We start from the raw sequence: 18,394 nt of genomic DNA, 5'->3' as shown, positions 1-18,394 counted from the left end.
TGCATTTCTTGTTTGGGGAAATGTCATTTCAAATCCTTAGCCTATTTTTAATTTGGGTTATTTGTCTTTTTATTCAATTCTAACTGTTCTTTATATATTCTAGATATTATATCCTCACTATATATATGACTTGCAATTATTTCCTCCCATTCTGTGGATTGTCTTTTATTTTTTTGATAGTGTCCTGTCCACTGAGTCGGTGATGCCATCCAACCATCTCATCCTCTGTCTTCCCCTTCTCCTTCTGCCCTCGATCTTTCCCAGCATCAGGGTCTTTTCCAGTGAGTTGGCTCCTTGCATCAGGTAGCCAAAGTACTGGAGCTTCACCTCTAGCATCAGTCCTTGCAGTGAATATCCAGGGTCGCTTTTCTTTAGGATTGACTGGTTTGATCTCCTTGCTGTCCAAGAGATTTTCATGAGTCTTCTCCAACACCACAGTTCAAAAGCATCAATTCTTCAGCACTCAGCCTACTTTATGGTCCAACTCTCACATCCATACATGACTACTGGAAAAACCATAGCTTTGACTATATGGACTTTTGTCAGCAAAATGATGTCTCTTTTTAATATGCTGTCTAGGTTGGTTGTAGCTTTTCTTCCAAGGAGCAAGCCTCCCTTCCACTAGGAAGCTTGCACAAGCTCTTATCCTCATCCATCAGAGATAAAACAGAAGAAGCAAGTACTACAATCCCACAGCCTCCAGAATGAAAACCACAGAAAGCTAACCAAAATGATCACATGGATCACAATGAAGCTATAAGCTATAAGCTATGCCGTGCAGGGCCACCCAAGAAGGACGGGTCATGGTGGAGAATTCTGACAAAACGTGGTCCACTGGAAAAGGGAATGGCAAACCACTCCAGTATTCTTGCCTCAAGAACCCATGAACAGTTCATTTTGTAGCTTTGGATTAATATTATACTCATTCTTTTCTTCTTGCACATCATTGTCTGAGTTTTCTCGGACTAGTTCTTTGCAAGAGGTTCCTGGGTATGTTGAAAGAGTTAGAGTTCCAAGTCAGCCAGTTTTCATAACATTAGAGCTTACTTCTTGGGAGTTGCCTGGTGGCCTAGTGGTTAAGATTTAAGGCTTCTACTGCTGTGGCCTGGGTTCAATCCCTGGTCACACATGCATGCATGCTTGTTAAGTTGCTTCAGTCATTTCTGGCTTTTTGAGAACCCATGGACTGTAGCCCACCAGGCTCCTCTGTGGGATTCTCCAGGCAAGAATACTTGAGTGGGTTGCACTGCCCTCCTCCAGGAGATCTTTCCAACCCTGGGATCAAACCCGAGTCTCTTACGTCTCCTTCATTGCAGGTGGATTCTTTACCACTGAACCACCAGGAAAAAACCCCCACAACACAGCCAAAACAAGCAAAAACTAAACAAAAACTAAAGCTCCCTTCTTGTCTCCCATTATAAACATGACTTTTATAAAGGATTGAGCAGCCCTCCTTCCTCTGTTTCCCAGTTTCTTGCAGCCATAGTTACAAGTAGGAGGACCCTAGTGATGAGACCCTCACCTTTGGGATATGTAATTTTCCTCATATTTTTTACAGCTGCCTCTGCTTGCCCCCCTTTATGCTCAAGTGTTCCTCCATAGTTATTATTTTTTAATAATTGATTATTTATTTTTGGCTTCCCTGGATCTTCGTTTTTTTCCTCAGGCTTTTTCTAGTTGAGGTGAGAGGGAGCTGCTCTCTAGTTGCAGTCGGTGGGCTTCTCACTGCAGTGGCTTCTCCTTTGCAAGGCACAGGCTGTAGGGCTTTGGGGCTCAGTAGCTGTGGTGCACAGGCTTAGCTGCTCTATGGCATGTGAGATCTTCCAGGATCAGGGGTCGAACCCCTCTCCCCTGTGTTGGCAGGCGGATTCTTAACCACTAGGGAAGCCTTTTTTTCCCATAGTTTCTTGTTTCCAGTTCCTATTTCATAATTGCCCCTAATTTCAGCTGCTTTTCTCAGTCCTTACATGTAACTTATTCTCTTCCAATTATACTCATCTCCTGGTTTTGCTGAATGTGGAGTTTGCAAAGATCTTTTCATTCTTTTTCTTGTTTTTAAACAATTTTCAGAATAGAAGACCATGGTAATAATGATACTTTAAAGTTTTTATGTTTTTAAATATTAGATTTGTTTCTTACTAACAGCATACAACTGTACTTTATTAATTAAAAAAAAATCTAATCTGAAAGTTTGTCTTTTAAAAAATTTATGTATTTTTAATTGGAGGATTAAAATGCCTTACCATGTTGTGTTGATTTCTGCCATATATCAAAATGAATCAGCCATATGTATACATATGTCCCCTCCCTCTTGAACCTCCCTCCCACCTTCCACTCCATCCCACCCTTCTAGATTGTCACAGAGCATGGGGTTGAGTTCCCTGTGTCATACAGCAAAAAAAAAAAAAAAAGAAAGAAAGAAATCTGTTTTACATATGATAATGTAAAGGTTTCCATGCTATTCTCTCCATTCATCCCACCCTCTCCTTCCCCCACTGTGTCTGCAAGTCTGTTCTCCACGTCTGTATCTCGACTGCTCATCAGTACCATTTTTCTAGATTCCATATATATGCATTAATATACAATATTTGTTTGAAAATTTGTCTTTTACCTAAAGAGTTTAGTCTTTACTTATTATGATGATAACATATTTAGATTTGTTTCTATCACCTTATTTCTATTTACATGACCTCTTTTTTCCTTCTTATGTTTTGTCTTATATTTCCCCTATTGGATTGATTTATAGTTCTTTTATTTCCTATCCCCTTCCCCCCTGGTTAAATCATACAGTCTATTTGCTTCTTTGTTTTTGGTGGTTTCCTTAGATTTTTTAATATACACCTATAACATAATATTAAATATGGCTTTCAATGTTCTGGAAATTTCATCTGAGAACAGCAGATGTCAGATAACCTATGCAGAGCACGCTAAGACCTTGTAAAGGAGATTTTTGTTACCCCTGTAGCTCATTACCCTCTCAGGTGCATATTTTAAATAATTTCTTTAGAAAGAATTATTCATATGCTCTGTGGTATTTCTCCTTCCTTCTCTTCTTAGGGAGATAATGTGTCAGAGAATTATTTTGAAAGCTTGATGATACCCATTCAGTTATCTCCTGAATATGGAGGTGTGTACATTCTCAACTCATGCATGGAAAAAAGATTTAAAGGTGTGTAAGCTTTCATGAAGCTGGTCATAAGCCAGCTCTGTCTGTGGAAGTATCATTCTCCAAGGTAATGGAGGAGTCTCAGTTCTGGGTCCCTAGCTCTCTTCTCTATTTATGTATCTATTTAGTTTTGTCTGTGCTGGGTCTTTGTTGCTGCACACTGGCTTTCTCCAATCATAGTGAATGGGGACTACTCTTCATTGAGGCATACAGGCTTCTCATTGTGATGACTTCTCTTATTGCAGAGCATGGGCTCTAGGCACACGGGCTTCAGTAGTTGCATCTTGTGGGCTTTGTTGTGGGATCTTCCTGAACCAGGGATTGAACCTGTGTCCCCTACCTAGGGCAGGCAGATTCTTAACCACTGGACCACCAGCGGAGCCCCGGGTCCCTCTCTCTCATGGCCCAAGTCCTCTCTCCTCTCTTAGCTGAGGCAGTACTACCCTAATTCCCAGCCATTAGGGTCAGTTTGAGGCTCTGAAAACTACACCTCTTCAGGACCATCACAGAAGCAGTTTGCACTTATTGTGTCTTTCTCTCTAACCCTTTCTTCACTTCTGGCTCCTGGAATTGAGCTACTTGTTATTCTACCCAGAATCTCTAAGGAGTTTGTAGTGGGAGACTTTCAGCTTATTTTAGTCTGGCATCTTGTTCAGTGTCTGCCTTCTGTGTTAGATAGTAAACTCCATGCAGGCAGATAAACATTCTTGTTCACTGCTTTGTCTCTAGCTCTCAGTACAGAGCCTGGCATATAATGAACACTGAGTGAATCTATGTTGAACAGATGAGTGACTTTCACATACATGAAGGCTTCAGTTGGGATGAGGGTAGACACAGTTGTGTCTACAAAGTTATGTGTTAAGAAATGAGCATGCCAGGGATGAGAGTTACAGGAGGGCTGGAAAGCCGGGCTCTTGTGTTGTTTTACCTGTGCTACAACGGACTCAAGCTCACCTAACAGCTTGCTTTTGCTACATTTTTTCCTATTGTAGATTTCATAAAAACCCTTACTGCATTCCTATCTTTTTTTAGAAACCATATTTAGGTATAATTTGCATGCACTATAGTATATGCATTTAAGTGTATGTTTTGGTGAGTTTTGACAAATTTATATACCCATGTGACAACTACCAAAGTCATGATATAGAACATTTCCATCACTGCAAGATGTTCCCTTTTACCCCTGCCTAGGCAATCCCCCAAATTCCTAGCCCCAAGTAGTCACTCATCTGCTCTCTGTCCCTATAGGTTCAATGATTCCTTTCTAGAATTTCATATAATAGATGGAATCAAATAGTACATGTTCTATAACGTTTTTGGGACTCATCCATGTTGCAAGCATCAGTAGTTCACTGACCCCTATTTTTTTTTTTTTTTTTTGGCTTCACTGGGTCTTCACTGCTGCACTCAGGCTTTCTCTAGTTGAAGCAAGCAAGGGCTATTCTTCTTGCAGTGTGTGGGCTTTTCATCACAGCAGCTTCTCCTTGTGGAACGTGGGCTCAATAGTTATGGCGCATGGGCTTTGTTGCACCTTGGCATGTGAAATCTTCTTGGAGCACGGATGGAATCTGTGTCCCCTGCATTGGCAGGCAGATTCTTATCCACTGTACCACCAGGGAAGTCCTGGCCCCCATCTTTCTCAAATAAGAGCTTTCTCTCCTGTTTCTAAAGGACTAATTTCTTCTGCCCTTTTCTAAGTTTCCCTGTTGCTCTTCCCTCTGTTTCCTTATTTTCCAGTCTCACATCAGACATTGTAATTCAGTCACTTTTGTTTCCACAGATTCTATAATCCAAGATGTCTTTTAAGTGCTGGGATATCACGAGAACATCAACATCACCCAGACTTATTCCTGAGTGGAAGGACTTGAAACCCCTCTTAAAGAGCATCCTGAAGGATAAACAGGTGACATGTATGAGGTGCATGGTGGGCTTGGACTAATTCTCTATCCCTGCCAGGGCAGCCTGTGGCAGGAGCAACACGTGAGCCACTTTGGAAGGGCCCTCTCACAGCCCTAAACAACTCCCAAGTCTAGATTAATATGATAACATTAGTTATAATTAGAACATGTGCTGCAAAAACTAAATGAAAACCAGAAAATGGCCTTAAATGGATTAAACAAGCAGGAGGCATCTTTGTCTTACATGGTGTCAAAGACTCATGTTCCTTTTTACTCCTTTTTTTACCTCTTTAGTGTTCGGCTTACTATCATAAAGGTACAAGATAGTTGCCACACTTCCAGCTTTAAATTAAAAGTAGGCAGAAGAGAGAAGGTCAGAGAGCACAGGGTTGTGCCAGCCTTGACGCACCGTGCTGCCACTCTGTGGTCACTGTTGTTCAGTTGCTCAGTCATGTCCGACTCTTTGTGACCCCGTGGACTGTGTAGCAGACCAGGCTTCCCTGTCCTTCACTGTCTTCTGGGGTTTGCTCAAACTCACGTCCATTGAGCCAGTGACGCTATCTTACCATCTCATCCTCTGTCGCCCATTTCTCCTTTTGCCTCAATCTTTCCCAGCATCAGGGTCTTTTCCAATGAGTCAGCTCTTCACACCAGGTGGCTGAAGTATTCAGCTGAAGTATATTAGTGTCAGTACCACTCTCCAGAATTTCTGAGTACATGATCACCTTAATCAAGTTCCAAGTTTTATCGGGATGGAAGGAGGAGGAAGAGCAAGGAATGGGGATTGACACAGAGTGGGTAACAGTAGTGCCAGGTACAGATATACTGCTTGGGCTTAAGATATCCTTTTCTTTTAGAGTTCTTCTGTAGCTGAGCATTGACAGTGCTGAATGAGTGAGTAAATTATTTGTACACGAAGTCTGGAAAGGAGGAGAGGAATGGTGATTAACTAAGGCAAAAAGGGTGTGTAAATGAGATTTCTGGTTCAATGAAGAGGGAAGATCATGATCAGACACCATGATCCTCTCAACTCTGTGGCTGTCCCTGAATCACGCTTGAAGTTCTCCAGCTCTCTGTATTCTCTCAGAACATACAACAATCTGACAATGAAAATTTTAGGGAGGACAGAGATTCTGAGTTGTGGATAATGGCTTCAGCACAGTTTCAAAGCCTCTGTGGATGTAGGCAGCAGGCGTGATGGGAATTTTGAGTAAAGAAGTATTAATACTTGGAGTACAAAATGAAGCAGGGCAAAGGCTAACAGAGTTCTCCCAAGAGAATGCACTGGTCATAGCAAACACCCTCTTCCAACAACACAAGAGTTGAATCTACCCATGGACTTCACCAGACGGTCAACACCAAAATCAGATTGATTATATTCTTTGCAGCCAAAGATGAAGAAGCTGTATACAGTCAGCAAAAACAAGACTGGGAGCAGACTGTCCTCCCTAAAATTTTCATTGTCAGTGGCTCAGATCATGAACTCCTCATTGCAAAATTCAGACTTAAATTGAAGAAAGTAGGGAAAACCATTAGATCATTCAGGTATGACCTAAATCAAATCCCTTACAATTATACAGTGGAAGTGATAAATAGATTCAAGGGATTAGATCTGATAGACAGAGTGCCTGAAGAACTATGGACAGAGGTTTGTGACACTGTACCATCCCCAAGAAAAAGAAATGCAAAAAGGCAAAACGGTTGTCTGAGGAGGCCTTAAAAATAGCTGAGAAAAGAAGAGAAGCTAAAGGCAAAGAGAAAAGGAAAGATATACCCATCTGAATGCAGAGTTCCAAAGACTAGCAAGGAGAGGTAAGAAAGCCTTCTTAGTGATCAATGCAAAGAAATAGAGGAAAACAATTGAATGGGAAAGACTAGAAATCTCTTCAAGAAAATTAGAGATACCAAGGGAATATTTCATGCAAATTTGGGCACAATAAAGGACAGAAACAGTATGGACCTAACAGAAGCAGAAGATATTAAGAAGAAGTGGCAAGAATACACAGAAGAACTATGCAAAAAAAAAAAAAAGATCCTAATGACCCAGATAACCATGATAATCACTCATCTAGAGCCAGACATCCTGGAATGTGAAGTCAAGTGAGCCTTAGGAAGCATCATTATGAACAAAGCTAGTGGAGATGATGGAATTCCGGCTGAGCTATTTCAAATCCTAAACGATGATGCTGTTAAAGTGCTGCACTCAGTATGGCAGCAAATTTGGAAAACTCAGCAGTGGCCACAGGACTGGAAAAGGTCAGTTTTCATTCCAAACTACTGCACAATTGCACTCATTTCACACGCTAGCAAAGTAATGCTCAAAATTCTCTAAGCCAGGCGTCAACGGTACATGAACTGAAAACTTCCAGATGTTCAAGCTGGATTTAGAAAAGGCAGAGGAACCAGAGATCAAATTGCCAACATCAGCTGGATTATAGAAAAAGCAAGAGAGTTCCAGAAAAATATCTACTTCTGCTTTATTGACTATGCCAAAGCCTTTGACTGTGTGGATCACAACAAACTGTAGGAAATTCTTCAAGAGATGGGAATACCAGACCGCCTTCCCTACCTCCTGAGAAATCTGTATGCAGTCAAGAAGCAACAGTTAGAACTGGACATGGAACAGCAGACTGGTTCTAAATTGGGAAAGGAGTATGTCAAGGCTATATATTGTCACCCTGCTTATTTAACTTATATGCAGAGTACATCATGAGAAATGTTGGTTTGGATGAAGCACCAGCTGGAATCAAGATTGCCAGGAGAAATATTAATAACCTCAGATATGCAGATGACACCACCCTTATGGCAGAAAGTGAAGAGGCACTAAAGAACATCTTGAAGAAAGTGAAAGAGCAAAGTGAAAAAGCTGGCTTAAAACTCAACATTCAAAAAACTAAGATCACGGCATCTGGTCCCATCACTTCATGGGGAATAGATGGGGAAACAGTGGAAACAGTGAAAACAGTGAGAGACTTTCTTTTCCTGGGCTCCAAAATCACTGCAAATGGTGACTGCAGTCATGAAATTAAAAGATGCTTGCTCCTTGAAAGAAAAGCTGTGACCAACCTAGACAGCATATTAAAAAGCAGAGACATTACTTTGCCAAGAAAAGTCCATTTAGTCAAAGCTATGGTTTTTCCAGTAGTCATGTATGGATGTGAGAATTGGACCATAAAGAAAGCTGAGCGCCAAAGAATTGATGCTTTTGAACTGCGGTGTTGGAGAAGACTCTTGAGAGTCCCTTGGACAAGCAAGGAGATCCAACCAGTCAATCCTAAAGGAAATCAGTCCTGAATATTCATTGGAAGGACTGATGCTGAAGCTGAAACTCCAATACTTTGGCCACCTGATGTGAAGATCTAACTTATTGGAAAAGACCCTGATGCTGGGAAAGACGGAGAAGGCAATGGCACCCCACTCCAGTACTCTTGCCTGGGAAATACCCCAGACAGAGGAGCCTGGTGGGCTACAGTCTATGAGGTCGCAAAGAGTCGGACACGACTGAGCAACTTCACTTTGACTTTTCACTTTCATGCACTGGAGAAGGAAATAGCAACCCCCTCCAGTATTCTTGCCTGGAGAATCACAGGGACGGGGGAGCCTGGTGGGCTGCTGTCTATGCGGTCGCACAGAGTCGGACACGACTGATGTGACTTAGTAGCAGCAGCTGGAAAAGATTGAAGGCAGGGGGAGAAGGGGATGACAGAGGTTGAGATGGTTGGATGGCATCACCGACTCAATGGACATGTGTTTGAGCAAGCTCCAGGAGTTGGTGATGGACAGGGAGGCCTGGCAGTCCATGGGGTCGCAGAGTTGGACATGACTGAGTGACTGAGCTGAACTGAACTGAACTTAAGTATTTCACTTGCCAGCCTAGGTGGTCATAGTACACATTCTATTGCAGAGAGACTTGGAGAGTTAAATTCGTGGACGATTGTTCAAGAGGCAGGTATAGCATGAGTGTCTGCTGAGAAGAGGGACTTCCAAAATAAACTTATTGAGCCTCAACTTGGTTAGTCAGAATGAGGAGTTCATATATGCTTGTTTTAAGGATATCCTTATATAAATAAGGATATACATCCTAGGAATATGCTACAGTCACGAGAAGGTAGTGTGGATTGTACTGTGTAACATGTTGAAAAGAAACAAACTTCTCTTGAGAGATGCATGTGAGTGAAGTGCGTGTGCACGTGTGCACATACACACACTCCACTGGGTCAGAATTCAGGATATTGGAGCTGAAGCACAGCTAGCTAACTCTGTGTTGTCAACTGCATGTTTTCCATGGGTGCCCATGAGAACAGTGAAGGAGGTGCATGCCACAGGTCTAGCTGTCACACATGGTGGGCATTCCACGTGTGTGAAGCGTGAGTTTCCCAGAGGCTACAACATCATGTCTGTGATTGTAACACGAGTGGTCCTTTGGGTGCAGGCAGGAACTTTAAAGTTTTGGTCCAACTGTGACAGGGAGCGATATTTGCCAAGGTTGAGTTCCTTTGTCATTCTCATATAGGATTGTATTTCTTTCAAAGATTTTGTTTTGTATAGTCATTTGTTAGAAGGCTCAGTAATAAAGAATCTGCCTGTCAATGCAGGAGACACAGAAGATCCCTGGGTCAGGAAGATCCCCTGGAGGAGGAAATGACACCCCACTTCAGGATTCTTGCCAGGAAAATCCCATGGACAGAGGAGCTGGGCGGGCTACAGTCCATGGGGTTGCAATGAGTAGGACACAGCTGAGCGACTGAGCATTCATACATACAGATAGTCATGTGTAGCTGTTTGCTTAGCACCTGTTCCACTGGACTCTTATCTTTTAAGAGCTTAGCTCATAACTCTTTTGCTCAGCATCATATCCCCAGTGTCTGTCACAAACATACCACCAGCCTTTCTCAAAGGTGGTACCTCATCTGATCCACAGGGACACAAACAATGATTTGAGGGGCTATTTTCTCAGTTCTCTTAAGGATGGTATATAACTAGTAGCATTCGTGATGCACAGGGAAGAATTAATACCCATTATATAGAATAGATATGTAGGGGTGTTGGGGCTTACTTCTCTCACAGAACTTTGGTGAGAAAGGCTGGCAGATACTGCGATGAATTAGGATGCCTTCTGAGGGTGAGGGAGGAGAGGATAGCTCCCCCAATTGTGCTTTCTAGAAGTAGGGTGAATAAATGTTGGTTAGCGAAAGAACAGACTTCCACTAATCCCTCAATATTCATTAAATGAATGAGTATGTGGGGATTCAACCCTCTTAGCTCAGGTCACTCCTCTCTCTCAGGTTGGTGAAAAAACAGAGGGTGCTGTGAATATGCTGAGTGACTGGGCTGAGATTCTATGCCAAGAGTCTCACCATCCTGAAAGCAAACCTTTCATCTGCTTCTACTCCACTGATGACAACTATTTTGTCTCCTTAAACTGGGTGGAACTGTATTCAAAACAAATGCAGGTAAAGTGACCTCATCCTTTTCCCCCTCATTCTTTTTTTTTTTAAATTGTATTTATTTACTTGGTTGCACTGGGTCTTTGTTGCCGGGCTCAGCCTCTCTCCAGTTGTAATGAATGGGGGCTACTCTCTAGTTGCAGTGAGCGGCTTTCTCACTGAAGTGGCTTCTTTTGTCACGGAGCATGCACTCTAGGGCACGCACGTTTCAGCAGTCACGCTGCATAGGCCTACTAGTTGTGGCTTGTGGGCTCTATAGCACAGACTCAATATTTGTGGCACACAGGCTTAGCTGCCCCCCGCATGTGAATATTCCCAGGCCATGGAATGAACCCGTGTCCCCTACATTGGCAGGCAAATTCTTAATCTCTGGACCACCAGGGAAGTCCCCTACCTTGTGCTTAATCCATTTTATATGCATAATACTTAAACTGCCCTCATCTTAGGATGCTGAGGGTGATTCTAAGCTAGCTCACTGTAATACCCATCTCCATATCCGAATCAGACCTGGATGCAGTGATCCTTCTTCCCCTCTAGTCATCAGGTTGACAGAATTCACATTCTCCATAAAGTAGGCTAAAGGCCAAGGAAAGAGCCTTAAACATAGTGCTTCTATCACACACCTGACTCCTAGCATCAGGAAACTCCCAAAGTCAAGCTATTCAGTCTTTTCTTAGACCCACAAGAGGGAAAAGGGATCTAAACATTCAACTTTTTTCTACCCCTCACTTAAAATTTTTTATTTATTCAGCTGTGCCAGGTCTTAGTTGCAGCATGTGGGATCTTTGATCTTTGCTGTGGCATGTGGCATCTGGTTCCCTGACCAGGGATTGAATTTGGGCCCCCTGCATTGGGAGCACAAAGCCTTAGCCACTGGCCCACCAGGGAGGTCCATCTACCCCTCACATTGGGGAGGAGGCTTCCTCCACGGTGAGGCTTTCATCTCTCATCCTCTTCTAGGCAGTACTCTGGATACAGAAGAAAGCTGCAGAAATGGAAGGAGTGATAAAAAAGATGAAGTTCCATGTGATGGCTCAAGTGCCACCCATCCAAGCAATGGTCCACATAGCTCCCTATCACATGTTAATCGCTTACTGTGATGACATGTGCCTGTGGCTCTTTGGGGATCACCATCAAGGGTTCATATCTCTGGGTATGGTCCCCTGTCGTTTCCCCATCAGCTGCCTCAGCTATGACTCAGAAACTGAGATGCTTCTCTCTGGCACCCTGGGTGCTGTGGTCACCTGGTTTATCTTACCAAACGGCAGGGGCCTGCAAGTGGCCCAAACTGTGCCTGTGCCTGGTGGTGAGCTTGTTCAGGGCTTTTCCCTGAATGGCCCCCCGGGCTCCCTGCTGGCTCATTGTGAGAATAAGGTGAGAGTCTTCACCCACCGAGGTCAGGGCCAGCTAGAAGAGGTGAAGAAGTTCACTCCCATCAACAGTGGCTCCACCATCACCTGCTCCTTCACTTGTTTATCTCAGGGCTACTTCTATGTTGGAAACAAGGATGGAGAAATCCATGCGTGGGGTCTAGACAGAGGTAACCTCCTCCACAGCTTCCAGGCTCATTCCTCATCAGTGATATGTATCCAAAGCCGGTCAGAGACCTATACCTTACTAACAGCAGGTGGTGAAGGTGTCGTGAAGGAATGGAACCTTGCCTTCGGGAACTTGCTGCGGCAGTTGGATATTGACAAGAACATGCAGAGACTGCAGTTCATTGATAATAGCACCTTTTTCTGCCAGACTAACCACACTTTCTCATTGTATCACCTGCCCTACTTTTATAGCCTCTTCAATGTCTGTGGTTCTGCTCCCCAAGAGGTGCGGCGGGTCTGCTGTGGCCATAATTGGACTCGGATCCTATGTGCCACTAAGGATGGTCTATTGCGCTTCTTGTCTCCAGTAACAGGAGATCTCCTGGTTATCACCTGGCCTCTACTTATCATGGATAAGGCTGTGGCTTGGGCCTATGACTCACACAGAGAGGAGCTCTTTGTGGCAACAGATGGTTCAGAGGTGCTGGTGTTTGATGCAACACGCTCTCCTTGCACAGCCAAGTATCTTATGTGTCCTTCAGTAAACCTTGGGGATAGAGTCAGATGCCTGGCCTATGGGCACCACCATTTGGGTAAGGGCCTTGTAGGACTGATGTTCAGTGGGCATGACAGCGGCACTGTGAGAATCCTCTCCCACTACAGTTGTGCCCGAGTAGCAAAGATTCTTCACTCTGGGGCAGTCCTGGCATTGTCTACCCTGGAGGGTCCCCAGGAGTACTCCTTGCTCTGTTCCTATGGCATGGATAATATTGTATACCTGACAGAAGCTGTGCTTCAGGGGAACAGGGTAGTCCTGCAGCCTGTCAGCCAAATTCTCTGTGTTTGCCCCCTAAAGCACGTGATACTCTTGCCAGGTTCTGTGGGTGCCATCACTGAGAACCACCACTGGCATCTCTGGAGTTATCAGGACTTCCCGACATCTCCAGGATCAAAGCAGAGATCTGATTTTAAAGAGACAAAATGCCTGCACCAGTGTGCCATCACTTCATTTGATGTCTGCCTTCCCCTGAAACTTTTTGTCACCGGGGATGCTGGTGGCTCAGTCCGGATCTGGGACTTCCGTGGGAAACTCATAACTGAGTTGGACTCTGCATTATATTTTGGCCCACTCTGCTTTGCCAATGACCGGGGTGACTTGCTTCTGACTTTCAACCAGAGTCTTTACCTGGTATCCTGCTTAAAACTACTCCCTCCAGCCCAGCTGATTCACCTAAGTCTCCTGAACAATGCAGATGACATACAAGAAGCCCCTAAACCCTTCCTGCCTAGCTTCTTCTTTTCATTCGAAAAAGTATTTGTACCCAAATTTGTCTACTTTGGTCAAGGGCCGCAGGAATTACAGGGGCTAGAGGCCCTTGTTAACAAGAGGATGATTGCCTTTGACCATACTGTGCCCCATGTTGTGGAGGAAGAGAGGCCTAAGTCCTCTGTGATGCAGGAGGGACCCACATTGCATTTTCTGGAAGATAAGTGTATTGATTTTCCTATTCTTACTCCCAAACGTGATCGTCCCCCATTCGTGGTTCCTCCACAGTTGCGACTGGCTGGCTGGGATGGGTTGAAACCTTACCAGATATTATGGCGTTTCTTTGGTCAAGGGCGGCCTTGGCCCTTTCCTCCAGATGGCTACATCCCCAACTCAGTGATCCGTGCCCGTCTTTGGCCTGAGGGTACCCCCGTCTTCTTGCACTGTGATCTCCGCGTATCCTATCAAGATAAGGACTGGGACATGACTGGACTCAGCAGAAGTCAGGCACTGTCACCTGTGACTTCAATAAGACAAAAAATCTCAAAGAGGAAACCGGACCAAAAACCCATGCCGGGCAAACAAACCTTCTTTGATATTCTCGTAAACTTGGCTAGTCAAAATTGGATGGGAAGAAAACTGGATGAAGGACTTATCAATACTATAATTGAGACCATCCTCAACCTCACAGTTTACTGTTCTATAGAGCAATACAAGACATACATAAGTATCCTGGCACAGATTTTTGCCTCCCATCAAGTATCTCCAAGGTGGCATTCTGAGACTGCTTGTCGCCTCATGGAAGACACAAGTCATTCCAATCCAGAGGTCCGGGAGACAGCCTGGGAGGGATTGGAGAAGCTAGGCTTCATGAGCCGTCTCTTTGCGATTCCCCTGGCTGTGGGATTGATGGACAGTGATAAAAATGTGCGGGCTAAGGCCTTATACCTTATGGTAAGAGTCACAGGCATCCAAACTAAGAACATGCTGATAGCTCTGCTGAAGAGACGAGACACGCTCCAGGAAATGCAGTGAGTCAGTAACCATATTCCCTTCTGTTCCTTTCGGCTCCTAATCTTCAAAATCTGACTGCTTCTTTTCCTTTTCCCACAACCTTTTCTGTTCTTTTCCTCTGCCTGTGTTCTTTGTTTCTATTTGCTCCCCCCACCGCCCCCTCCCCACACACCCTGTCTATCCCTTGACTTAAAAAAAAAAAAAGCACAACATGAGAGTCATGAGTTAAGTTTTATTTGGGCAAAATGAGGATCATAGCTCAGGCTATGACAGCATTTCAGATATTTCTGAGAAAACGCTCCAAAGAAATGGGTGGGGGCGGGCAGGGGGAGGTCAATATATATGTGATTTTGGTGAAGGGGGAGTTCATACAACCAAGCACATATTTTTGCAGAAGGTTGCTGCTAGTCACGAGGAGTAGATGTCACCATGAAGGAATCTGGTGCTTTTCTAGATATGAGGAGATGCAAGAATTGGGCTCATACATTAAGAAGAATGAAATAATGCCATCTGCAGCAATATGGATGGACCTAGAGAGTGTCATACTGAATCAGACAGTAAATCAGACAGAGAGAGAGAAATAGCATATGACATCCCTTATATGTGGGATCTAAAAAGAAATTATACAAATGATCTTACTTACAAAACAGAAACTTACAAAACATTTTCACCAACTTAGAAAATGAACTTACGGTTGCCAGGTGGAAACAATAGTTAGGGAGTTTGGGATGGTCATGTACACACTGCTGTATTTAAAATGGATAACAAGGACCTATTGTATAGCACATGGAACTCTGCTCAGTGTTATGTGGCAGCCTGAATGGGAGGGGGTTTGGGGAAGAATGGATACTTGTATATGTATGACTGAGGCCCTTTGCTGTTCACCTGAAACTATCACAACATTGTTAATTGGCGATATCCCAATACAAAATTAAAAGTTCAAAAAAGAAAAAAGAAGGAATTGGGCACATAAAATCAGTGTCTGAAAATATCTATCTAAAGATCTGTTCTGCCAGTTTCTCCAAAGACTGCCTTATTCCTGATCTCCACCTCCTGAACACAGTTCAGGGTGTGTTAAAGGTCAACAACCACAGTTGCACGTGACTTAATCCTTGTAGAGGCAGATGGCAAATGTCCTTGGCAAGTGGCAATTTGTAGCTGACACCCTCTTTTTCTGTCCATTGAGTAGCCTGCTCTTCCATCATTTCCTCACTTCCTTAAGATTCTTCGAGACTCAAGTCCCAAGATCTCCCAACTAAAGAAGCATCTTGGGTCACTCTGACTACTCTATTCCTTGCTTCTCTTTATCCATCTTTTACCTTGAACTACTCTGTCCTAGACAGTTACTTTAGCCCTGCCTCTTCCACTATCCTTAAGCCACTACCTCCTTTTCCTTTTCTTCCTTCTTCTCCTCCTTTTCCTCTAATTTTGTTTTATTGATGGCTCAGTATAATTCTTGTTTTACCTTGACTTTTGTAGGGAAGACTTTATTGGAGAAATCTCTCTGGACCAGCTTATGGGAATTCAAGCTAGTGGTATCCAGTACCTGCTTACTCAGGTGGAGCAGCAGTTAAATGAGAACCTGACCTTGTCACACAGAGAGAAGAAACCTCCTTTGGTTTTAGTTATATCAAGGGATCATGAACCTGATGAACAAACACTCAAAATTTGGTCAGAACCTGCAAAGATTGCCAAACCAGATCAAAGAATGACACGTGTTACAGCAAAGAGCAAGAATCTCAGTATGTATGGGGTAATATATTTGGTATATTTGGGGCCCGCTTTTGGGCACCAAAAGGCAGGGTCAATAAGCCCAAGTTATATAAAAAGATACCAGTGGTGACAGACTTAAGTAAGGACTCTTTCACAGAAAGTAAGCTTTCTGGGAAAGATCTACCCCATAACAAATTTGTTTTTATTGTTTAGTCACTAAGTTGTGTGTGACTCTTGTGCGACCCCATGGGCTATAGCCTGCCAGGCTCTTCTGTCCATGGGATTTCCCAGGCAAGAATACTGGAGTGGGTTGCCATTTACATCTCCAGGAGATCTTCCCACAACAAATATCAAGGTCTCATTTCTTTGTGCTGTGCTGTCCTAACTCACTTCAGTCCTGTCCAACTCTTTGGGACCCTATAGACTGTAGCTTGCCAGGCTCCTCTGTCCATGGGATTTCCCAGGCAACAATACTGGAGTGAGCTGCCATTTCCTTCTCTGGGGGATCTTCCCACAACAAATACCAAGGTCTTGTTTCTTTAGGGATATGGAAATTGGGATAAAAGAGCAGACACTTCTGGGCCATAAAGCTTTTGTCGTCTGTACTTTTTGTTACCTTTTACAGCAGTTCATTGAACTAGGTGTGTCAGAGGATCTCACTCAGGACCTCTGTGTTTTTCTCAATTACTTTTATCCCAATATCTCTGCAGTTAAAAAGGACATGAAAGTTTCCAGGAAGCAGAGAGAGAGAGAATTGAGCCCTGTGTTGGTGACTTTAGAGCATGAAGATGAACAGAGAGAAGCCGAGGAATCAGATCAAATCGACATTCAGGATGTTGCCTCAGAGCCAGACCTGTCGCTAAGTACTTTCAGCCCAGTCACACCCAAAGAGGATACTGAATCAAAGGAGGTTGTGTTGGAGGCCACAAAAGTCACAGAACCCACAAAAGCCTTGGAGATCAAAAAAGCAGTGAAGGCCAGAGAGGCAGTGGAGGCCATGGGAGTTACGAAGGCCATAGATCAACAGGACATGAGAGATTATGGAAAAGTGATCCCTAAGGCAGAGAGACAAGAAAACCTGAAAAGGCTTTGGGAAAGAGCAATGGAAAAAACCCATCACAAAGTAAGTGTGAAGTTGAAAGAGAAGAGAAAATTGAAGGAAATTCCAGAAACAATTGCAGAGGAGCCCAAGAAAGAGGTTTTACAGGTTGCTGAGCCAGAAGAAGATGCAACGAAGGTATTTAGAAAAGCTGGTCATGGTTTGTCTGGGATGCCTGGCCGCATGACCAAATCAGAAACCAGATCTTGGCGGGAAGACATTTGCAATCTTGTGACCTCAAGGATAGCAAGTTCCAATCCAGGAATGTTAAGGGATCTGAGTCAAGAGTTGGTGAACTGGGCTCAGGCAATACTTGCTCCCCAAGAGCCCAGCTGGGATCTCTTCCAGGAGATTTGTCCTCTTTTAAAGGACTCTTCAGAACTGGATGACATAGAGATGGAAGAAACACCTGTTGTAACAGAAGTGGTTACAGAGGTTGTCAAGGAAGAAAAGACAGTAGGACCTGGAGAACAAGAAGAACAAAGAGCTAAAAAAATGTTAAAGAAAGGCAAGGTGTCTTCTAAAGTCAAGAAAAAGAAAGTTGCTTACTTCGATGATGACCAAGTATCAGACAAAATGAGATTCCAAAAAGTAAAGACACTAGCTATGCAAAAAGGGAAAATAATTGGGGAAGCAAGACAACTGAGTAAGCAGGATTTGAAATTAATGCAGGGAAAAGAGAAACTGACCAAGGACAAGAAATCGATCCTTCAAAAAGAAAAAAGAGCTGAGGAGGAAGAAATATCACCCATCTCACAAAAGAAGTTAACCAAGGCAGAGCAGAAGTTAGTCCAAGGAGAAAAGAAGGGAACTGGGAAAGAAGAGGAACTACTAGGAAAAGGAAAGAGGGTGAACTGGGAAAGGGGAAAGGTCACCCCGAGACAAAGGACATGGTACTGGGAGAAGGTTACGGTGGACCACAAAGAAGGTAGGCAGGCCCAGGAAGAGGAGCTGATGGAGGAAGAGGAGGAGCTGATGGAGGAAGAGGAGGAGCTGATGGAGGAAGAGGAAGAGCTGATGGAGGAAGAGGAAGTGCTGAGCAAGGAAGAGGAGGAGTTGAGTGAGGAAGATGAAGAGCTGAGAAAGGAATTGGAGGTGCTGGGTGAGGAACTGGAGAAGATGATTGCGGCACTGGGGGAGCTCAATGAGGAACTGGAGGAGCTGGGTGAGGAAGAGGAGGTGTTGGCCCAGGAGAAGGAGGAAATAATCCAGAACCTAGAGAAACAAATTGAAAAAATGATGAAAAACTATC

At 43.8% G+C, this 18,394-nt stretch overlaps 1 protein-coding gene across 1 annotated transcript in view; it reads left to right on the top strand.

Annotated features, from left to right (window-relative positions):
• The window catches only part of LOC109571708 (WD repeat-containing protein 87-like), a 34,676-nt gene that overhangs the window by 7,974 nt on the left and 8,308 nt on the right, over window positions 1-18,394 (top strand). Inside the window, exons 2-6 of the mRNA XM_070770212.1 lie at window positions 4,947-5,069; window positions 10,350-10,517; window positions 11,472-14,347; window positions 15,810-16,072; window positions 16,754-18,327. Of these exons, the coding sequence (XP_070626313.1) occupies window positions 4,962-5,069; window positions 10,350-10,517; window positions 11,472-14,347; window positions 15,810-16,072; window positions 16,754-18,327 (4,989 nt within the window). The 5' untranslated portion in view covers window positions 4,947-4,961. The remainder of the gene's footprint in view (window positions 1-4,946; window positions 5,070-10,349; window positions 10,518-11,471; window positions 14,348-15,809; window positions 16,073-16,753; window positions 18,328-18,394) is intronic.

The sequence above is a fragment of the Bos indicus genome, chromosome 18 (genome assembly GCF_029378745.1).
Source record: "Bos indicus isolate NIAB-ARS_2022 breed Sahiwal x Tharparkar chromosome 18, NIAB-ARS_B.indTharparkar_mat_pri_1.0, whole genome shotgun sequence".
Lineage (NCBI taxonomy): Eukaryota > Metazoa > Chordata > Mammalia > Artiodactyla > Bovidae > Bos > Bos indicus.
This window is presented reverse-complemented; position numbering and strand designations above follow the sequence as displayed.